The sequence below is a fragment of the Mus pahari genome, chromosome 11, assembly GCF_900095145.1.
Source record: "Mus pahari chromosome 11, PAHARI_EIJ_v1.1, whole genome shotgun sequence".
In the NCBI taxonomy this organism is placed as follows: domain Eukaryota; kingdom Metazoa; phylum Chordata; class Mammalia; order Rodentia; family Muridae; genus Mus; species Mus pahari.
This window is the reverse complement of record NC_034600.1, coordinates 54,601,249-54,610,525: the sequence shown is the minus strand read 5'-3', so window position 1 is coordinate 54,610,525 and position 9,277 is coordinate 54,601,249. Positions and strand designations below refer to the sequence as shown.

General features: G+C 40.6%; 1 protein-coding gene across 1 annotated transcript in view; it reads left to right on the top strand.

The window, feature by feature from the left end:
- Positions 1-2,696, top strand: part of Wdr70 (WD repeat domain 70) — a 200,156-nt gene extending 197,460 nt beyond the window's left edge. The window contains exon 18 of the mRNA XM_021208261.2: positions 2,499-2,696. Within this exon, the coding sequence (XP_021063920.1) occupies positions 2,499-2,586 (88 nt within the window). The 3' untranslated portion in view covers positions 2,587-2,696. The remainder of the gene's footprint in view (positions 1-2,498) is intronic.
- The last annotated feature ends 6,581 nt before the right edge of the window (positions 2,697-9,277 follow it).

Here is a 9,277-nt window from a genome sequence, read left to right as displayed (position 1 = left end):
GAGTTCTTTTGTGATTGGGTTACCTCACTCAGGATGATATCCTCCAGATACATCCATTTGCTTAAGAATTTCATAAATCATTGTTTTTAATAGCTGAGTAGTACTCCATTGTGTAAATGTACCACATTTACTGTATCCATTCCTCTGTTGAGGGACATCTGGGTTCTTATGCGTCCACCTCTTTGCAGAGTCCTGCTGTTCTCTCTGCTTCCCACTCTGCAAGCAGGGTGGAGGGGAAATGGAGGGCTTCAGAATAAACACTTAGAACATTTTCTAGCATTTTGATACATTTGTTGAATCTAACAAAATATTTTTAAAATATTTTAGTTTATTATTTGATAACATCTTATGTGTACATAATGTAGTTTGGTTATCTTCATCCCTGTCACCTCTCTTCTCCCCTAGTTCCCTCTGAACCCTTCTTCCCAACAAATCCCCTCCATACTTCTATGTTTTGTGAGTGTATGTTTGTGTCTGTTTATGTATGTACGTGTGTGTGAATGCACATGCATGCTCATTTGTACAGGTGTGCAGATATATGTTTGGAGGCTAGAAACTGTCAGGTGTCCTGTTCTATCATTCTCTGCCTTGTTACCTTGACACAGAGTCCCAGGCACCCTCCTGTACCCGCACCCCATCCCTCTACTTGCCGGGCACTTGGGTTACAGCATCTGCGTGCTTGTGACCAGCTTGTACATCCCTCTACTTGCCGGGCACTTGGGTTATAGCATCTGCGTGCTTGTGACCAGCTTGTACATGGTGCTAAGGATTTGAACTCAGACCTCATGTGTTTGCAGTTTAACCATGGAGCTGTCTTCTTTGCTTCCAGTGCCAGGTTTCATGTGGTTATAATCCCATCATCCCTTGGTGCAGAGCCTTCTTATGCTTTGCTCTGTTTTGATTATGTTCACTCATCAACTTTATTGAGACACAGTTTATATACAGTAAAGTATAAAGTGTAACCGTCTTAAGTTTTGGCAGAAATATCCACTTGTATAACCAATACTTCAGTCTCTGTCCACAAGAACATGCCTCCTGCTTCTTTACAGCATGACTGTCTGCCTGTTGTTTTTCTGTGGTTACCAGGTTAGCCACCAGTCTTCTTCAGGTCCTTTTGGGTGTGGTGGATTATGTCAAAGCAACCCCTGCAGTGAAGCAGCTCTAGGTGTTCTTTCTGGGATCCGCCATAGCAGTTTCATTTAATAATATACCTCCAGGAGCAGCACTGCTACATCTCAGTACTTAAGTCTCCTCACAGTTGACAGTGGTGACCTGCTGTCTTGTGAAATATAGCCCAGATAGCCTTAGATGCGCTCTCTCGCGCTCTCTCTCTCTCTCTCATACACACACACACACACACACACACACACACACACACACACACACCCTTAGAAGTTAAATATTTATTTCAAAGGCTCTTTTAAGCTTACATATTTGTTCCCCTGTGGATTTGTTTAGGGACCAGCATCTTTGCTAGAAGGTAACAGCAAACACCAAATTGCTTGCTTAGTTGTGGCACATTTGAAAGCCCATGGCCCTGCTTTCTAGTAACTGGGGTCTATGAAAGTCCACAGCTGTCTTTCAAAATGTTAGACCTGTCTGTAGATGCCATAACAGTGCCTTGAAGTAATAAGGAGGTTAACCAGTTGGATTGGTAAGAGGAAGGCCTTGGCTCCAGATAGTTTTAGAGATAGAAGTAGCTCGAGCTAAGGGGAACTACATTATGACCATTTGCCATTTTCTTGGGATTGTTGTTGGGTTTTTTTTTTTTTTTTTTTTTTTTTTTTTTTTTTGGAATGGAGAACTGGGAATGTTATAGAGCTTGCAGAGCACTGGAGATCCTCCCACAAGGCTGGCTTGATAACTGCTGTGGTGTTTAGCAGTGACACTATATGGCAGTATTACCACTGTGTTCTATGACATGTCCTAAATGCTTGTCATTTCCATACATTGATCTGGGCAGAGGAATCAATTGGTGCCCATTTGTTTCACTTTCAAGTTTTTTTACTGGTATGAGTCACTGCATGTTTGTTATTATTTGAAACTTGCCAGATAAGAAAAACGTGAGTTCAATTCTCCTATTTGCGCCATAGTCACATGTACGACTTAAGTCTAAAATAGCCTGGGTAGGTGCAAGTGAATGCCACGTAGGGTCTTGTGTGGTGACCATATGGCGTATCCTTCCAAATGGTCACACTTTGCCTCAGTTATCAGCAGAGATACATGAGGGTCCACTGGATTGATTCATTTTCATTTTATTTGAGGGAAGGACAAATATAAAATGTCTGCCACAGAGGGAAAACCTTCAAAAAAATATTTGGCTCTTTTCCTGAACATAATTAAATTTTCACTATGCTTTTCTTTTGCCAGAAGTTTAATGATTTATATTTAATAATTGAAATGCAATCAGTGCCCCAGACTTGCTCCTGCTTGATCAAAAAGACGCCTAGTACAAGAACCAACTCACGTTTTCCTCTTCTTTTTAACTTTTGTTTTAGAACTCAGCCAAAAACCATGTTTGCCCAAGTGGAATCTGATGATGAAGAGTCAAAGAATGAACCAGAATGGAAAAAACGTAAAATTTGAAGAATCTCATTGAAGAGCTATTTGCATGGAGCAACAGAATAGGATACAGTGGCTTTTTTTTTCAACCCCTTCCCCAATGCTTATGAAATAAAAATACATTTTTACAAACAGATTTTGTCCTTTCTATTATGGAGTTTTTCAAAGATTGATAAGTCTTGATGCTGCTTTTTCTTACAGTTCTTAACTACAATCATTAGATTGTGCTCCATGTAAAAAAAGAACAGACTCGGCCTATTACTAAGTATTTTAGGTATTTTGAGTCTTTGTTTAACAATTACTGATCTTGTACAGGTTCCCATTGAGGGGAGAGTGTATGATGTGCTGTATGTCTATCTTGAACTAATCTAGGAACATAATATGGAAATAGGGAATCAAAAGGCTTAATATTTCTGTCCAGTGTCACGAGAGTTGTTTACATGACTGTAAATAATTAGATGAGATCAAACCAGCCCGTGGCTGTGCTAGGAAAGAGCATGCATCTGATTATGCCTCACTGTGGCCTGCAATGCTTAGAGAGGAAGAGCATGCTTTGAAGTCAGACGACTCTGGGAGCGTTGCCTTGGGATCTCTCTTCCGGCCTCATGGTGGTAAACCCATGGTGGCCCCATGGGTTTATCAAGAGGGCTAAAGGAAATGCTGGTGTAGAGATGTGGCACAGCACCTGGTATATAGTAAATCTATACTAGATATTTGCTATTTCCAGATATGACTAGCAATATCACTTTGTCTTATGTTTTTGTCAGTAGTCAATTAGAAAGGCATGGGAGTGCTTTGAAAGTACAAGGGCTGTAGAAATAAAAAAAAAAAACAAACCATCAAGAATCATTCTAAGTTGTATTTGTGAATAAAAAATGAAAACAAATGTTGGTAGTTTGTCCAAAGTAATAATGAGTCAATAGGATAAACTTTAGTGGGCTAATTTCCCATACACATGTGTCATTTTTACATGTTAAGTAAGCCCCACTAGGCAATGGAGTTTTAATTCCTGTCTTTTACCCTCCGGTTTTTATTTGCTCTAGTGAATTAAGTAATTATAAAGTTAATTATAAGCCAAAAGTATGCCCCCAAATCCTGGTTCTCTGCAGTTCATCTCACTCCTCTTTTTAAAAAAAAAAAATCTATTTTAGCAAACTCGTACCTGGCTCTTTTATTACTAAAGTTTCCAAGGATGGTGGTGGCCATAGATAACAGAGTAGATGTTTTATCAAAAGATAACACTTTAGAGACTTCATTCTTGTCCTTTTACCTTCACTTATGACCCATCTTCTTCTCCTTGGGACTTAAAGCCTATGATAACATGACACAGGTGATAAGAGAAAGAACTAGTGTTGACTAAATGTGGGATACAAGGTATGTACTACCTTGCCTTATTGCATTAAATGGCTAGATTCCCACAAAAACCTCATGATGGGTACAACTACTATATCAGCTTTGATGAGTCACAAGGGGTTCCAGTCAGTCTATACACGGTCATAACCATGGAGGGCTGTGTGAAGACTCTGGATGTCTCTCTAGAGTAATTAACAAATGCCTCCAATTTCCTGTTCCCATTGAGATGCACATCAATGTCAGACCAATACTTTGTTCCACATGCTTAGAATTTATAAACTTACTGCATCAAGGATGAAATTTATCAAAGGTTACCACATATGCCATCCCTACCACCACCCCACGGCCAACATAAACATCACACCGTCCGTATTCAGCATGTACATCCAAAGATTGCTGAGGTATTCCTGAGTATGAATAAACACTTGATCATAGTGGTTTTGGCAACATCTACTCAGCAGGACAGAGAAAGACAAGCATGAGCAGGATTTTCTTACTACTATTCACACGTGGGTGGGCCTTTCCATGTTTGAGATTCTGTGTCCCTTTGGAGCTGAATAGAGAGTTATTTCTTCCATTAGAAGGTTGGCACACATATAAGGATTTCAGTTTTGAATTTGTTGAGGAAAGACCTTACTTAGAACCAGGACTGAACTAATAGTGTTCATTTGACCTGAGGTCCTGTCAGCACTGTGGACATCACTGACCAACTATACAAGCCTCAGAACTCATTGCCTGCTACCATGAAACCTTATGTCCCCTACTGTGCTTAATTGGTTGCTCGAAGGAGGAACTTGGAAACCGTTGTCATTATGCTAACTCCCGCTTCCTAACTCATTAACTGTGCTCCATTTCTGCACATGCTCTGTAAGTCTCTTACATTTGCCCTTCCCTTAACTGAAATGTAGACCCCCCTTTCAGCCGTCAGCTTTGCTCCAGAGTTTCCTTTCCAACTAATCTCTGTTTTCAATCTGGCCCTTCTCAAGTCTATCCATGATTAACTTCAGAGTTAAACCAAAAATCTGGCCAAATTAAATCGATTCAAACCCTAAATCTGTCATCTTATTCCTTTGCCAGGAACCTTCCAGAGTCAGCAATTCTCATCCATTTGTGTGGCATAGACAACCGAGATTCAGTCTCTTGTGCCTTCCTTGTGTAGACTTATGCTAATCTCACCTATTTCTGAGGTCCAGCCTCATTCTGTTCAGAAGGCATGCAAACCTTCAACCCCCGAATCTTTGCCCTTATTAACCCTCTCCCTTCCCTGTCTGCTTGGAGAATTTCTTCCTTATTTTAGAGGTGGGAGTCCATATCATTTTCCCTGAGCATGGCTCACTCGAGCAGTCTCTTCCTCTGCTCTCATGATTGCGCACATACCTTCCTACTATCACCTCCATTTATACACATGCATGGGTTTGTGAGGTTGTGTGTGTGTGTGTAACTCCAGGAGATCCATGCATACAAAACTCTCATACGTATCAAATAAAATGGGAAAAAAAATGGGGGAAAATAGGCCATACTCATAGATTTAACATGACCACAATTTGTTGACATTTGTACTGGCTCTGTACCAATTTGACCAGTTAAACATGGCCCAGGTGAGACCCTGGCCTTGAGAAGTTTGCGAATTCTTTCTCTTGGGATCTCTTTTCTAACAATGAGGTAGCCATGATGTGAGAAAAGCTAAGGACTCCAAACGGGGCAGGAAGTAAAGACTTGCTGACAACCAAGCTCCCCATCTGACAGAAAGCCCTTTCTCTTTAGAAAGGATCTTGTTCTATATCCAAGTCCGGCCAAACCGTGGGATTATAGGTGTGAGCTACCACATCTGGGCTTCTACCCTCTTATAAAACAGATCATTTGGTTCCAGTTGAGTCGTACCAGCTGTGGTCCCCTGGGGCAGAGAGGAGTCAGCCCATATAGACTCCTGACCAAGATGTAAATTAATGAGCAAGATTACTGATTACTATCACTTGGAGCTGCTGAGTTGTGAAGCTGTGTTGCAGCAATACACAGCTAGAATAGCTTTACAGATGAGCTACTCAACTGTTAGCCCACAAGGAGCACTAATGTTCTGATGAGGCAACCGAATGTTTTTCTTGAATGTAGTTTAGAAAGTTATGTTTTTCTACTTCTTAAAGCTTGATTACAATAACATACTTATTATTGGAATAAATACTTATTTTCCACTTGTTAAACATGTAAAATTTGCAGTACTACAAACTTTATATAGTTCCTATATACAGTATGTAAATAGTATATATAGTCTTTTAGTCCATTATGCATATCTGTATCATCTTTACTCCCCTATTCTATGAATATAGATTGTTTTTAAACTGGCTATTAAAGATAATGCTAACTCCGATGGCTCCATGTCTTAAGCGTTTTATTCATGCTAGAATTATTTTGTTAGAAGCTGATACCAAAAAAATGGAGTTGTGGAAGCTCAGGAAGATTGTCTCATCTTTGTGAAACACAATCATTGCAGTCTTAGTGCTTTGCCAATGGATGCCCAACTAACAAGGAAGAAGATGGTTCTGGGCAGTTTAGCTAGCATAGTGCATTAGATAGTATCCTTCTGGAATCCATGTCCACCCAGAACCTTAGAATATGACTTTATTTGGAAGACTCCTTTGCGGATATTAAATTAAGATGAGATCATACTAGATTAAGGAAGGCCTGCAATCCAATGGCTAGTGTCCATCTAAAAACAGCCAGAGCCTCATACACAGAGTAAAAGACCCTAGGAAAAACGAAGGAAATTATAGCGATGCAGCCTCTAGTCAAGGACTGGCAACCACAAGTTAGGAAGAGGCAAAGAGGCAAGGAAGGATTCCTCCCTGGCGTTGTAAGAAGAAGCACTTCCCTTCCCACACCTAGATTTCTGATTTCTGGCCTCCAGGGCTATGAGAGAATAAACTCTGAGGGAATTTCTGTTGTTTTAAGCCGTTCCATCTGTGGTAATATTTTAAGCAAGTCCTAGAAAACAAGTACACTTAGCAACGAGACGTGAGAAAAAGCTTGGATCCAGATGAGGCCGCACAAGGTTTGTAATTGCACGGCTTCACGAAAGACTCAGAAAAGTGAATGAATAAGAAATATAAACAAAAACACATACAAGAGATGTGTAGCGTCCAACATCAAGATTCAGAATTCTCTCCAATCTCCTTTAGTGTGGGCTTAGATAATGATTTTCTTAATGTCCTAAATTTTGAAGCAATTTTGCTATAGAGCAACAAACAATACATTTTCAAGTTTGCATGATTGTTCTTACATTTTGAATACATAGCCCCCAGTCTGGTACTTCTTGCTCAGTCTTCTGAGGTAATGCACTATGAATTTTTCTATGGCAATGTAGTTTGATTTCTCAATCTCACCTCTAGACTGTTTGTTCTCCAAGATAGGACAACTTTCATTAATCTTATGACTTGGGTTGGCCTGGTGACTATAGCTCAAGAAGGTAACTGTATTTTTTTTTTCTTTCTATTCTTTTAAGGCAGCAAATTTGCTGTTTCCTTCCCTTTCCTCTCCTCACCTTGCACAAATCCCACTAGTTTACCGGATCGTGGTTATGAAGCCACGATAGCTTCTGCAGTTGACTGTGTCCTTGGGGCGTACACAGCTAACACTGTAGTTCCCTAACCCCGAGTATCCTTGGGCCTATGAACAAATCTTCCCTGCTGAGTAACTAAAGATGGTTTATAATTCACTCTGAAGCATGGGTACCTGACAACAAGCACACTTTCTCCTCATAGGCTGCCTGACAGACAGGTCCTCACCGGACAACCTGGTGCCTCTCCTCAGATCTTTGCTGTCCATCAGCCACAGTGAAAGAAGAACATATGACACAGTTCTATTTATTCCATTAATCAAGGTGTCTGAAGTAGCATGGTTGGGATCTCAGAGTTCATTTGAAATCTGAAGTCATAAGTTTGGAACTTAGGCACATTTTCTGTGTCATGACTGTGAGAGGATATCAAAGACGCTATGATCCTTCAGGTTGTCTGTAGAAGGGGCACAGTATTAGCCACCGAGTCGACTTCCAGGATGATAGTTTTATCTATATCTATATTTTAAATTTAATTTTGGAGATTGGAGAGATTGCTCAGTTGTTAAAAGCATTAGTTATTTTTCCATAGGACCCAGATTTGATTCCCAGTGCCAACATAGTAGCCCACGACATTCTACATCTCCAGTTAAGGGATTTGATGCATCCTTCTGGTTTCCCAGGTGCCATATATGAAAGTGGAATACAGATCTGCATTCAGGCAAAGTACTTATATGATGATGATGATGATGATAACTGATTGATTGATTGATTGATTGATAATTGATAAGGTACATACCTGTGCCTGTGGGGTAGAGTATATGCATATGATTGCAAGTGCCCATGAAAGTCAAAAGTCATTGGATCCCTTGGAGCTGATGTTATAGGCAGGTGTGAGCTGCCTGACATGGGTGCTGGAACCCAAACTCAGGTTATTTGTAAGAGCAATATATGTTCTCAGCCCCTGATCCATCTCTCTAGCACCCAGAAGAATATTTTAAGGCTTAATTAAAAGAAAAGGAGAAAGGAAGAAGGAGAAGGTGATACAGGGAGGTTATCAAATTATGAAATACTAGTAGTTTTGGCTTTGGGGGCTTATATATTGTTAATATCTCAGTGAATATGCATGAAAGTCCTATTTTTGGACAGCAATCCCGGTCTGTATCAACCCCATAGTCATGAGGTGTTGTGGTAGCCAAGAGGATGCTCTGTTACCAGAGAACTTTTGATTCGGCGTGTTTGAGAGGTTAGCATTCAATGAAAGTTATCCAGGTCTTAGCTAAGATTGTCTTGAGTAGGTTCTGGTCTGGTTGATCCAGCTTCTCCGGGAGCCAGTTGGGACCTTGACTTAGCAGTGTCCATCAACCTCACTGTTGGCCATGTCCAACACAAGGGACCTCACGATGCCGGCTGTGACAACATCTGAAACCTTTCCAAATTTAGAATAATGGGAAAGTTGTCTTCTGCATTTCTCATAGGCTATTTTGATATCGCCTCTCTCTTTTTGCCCTTGTTTTGTTCCCCATTTGAACAAGTATTGTGCCCTTCTCTCATAGGGAGCTGTTTGGTCCCTTTGACTCTACTGCCTCTTGTTTATGAAAAACAGCAAGTTAACCATGACAAATGGCCAGCAGCAATCTTGCCTCTGAATTACAGAGGCTTGTTTCTTCCCCTGATTTTGCTTGGAAAATAAGAAATCTGGCTTTCCTTCAGTGGGGGAGGGGGGCGTCTTATCATTCTGGGGTTCAAAGTATAGAGAAAATCTTTGGACGTAGGGCACCCAGGTTCAACTCCCAGGTTGGGTGAGTTATATAA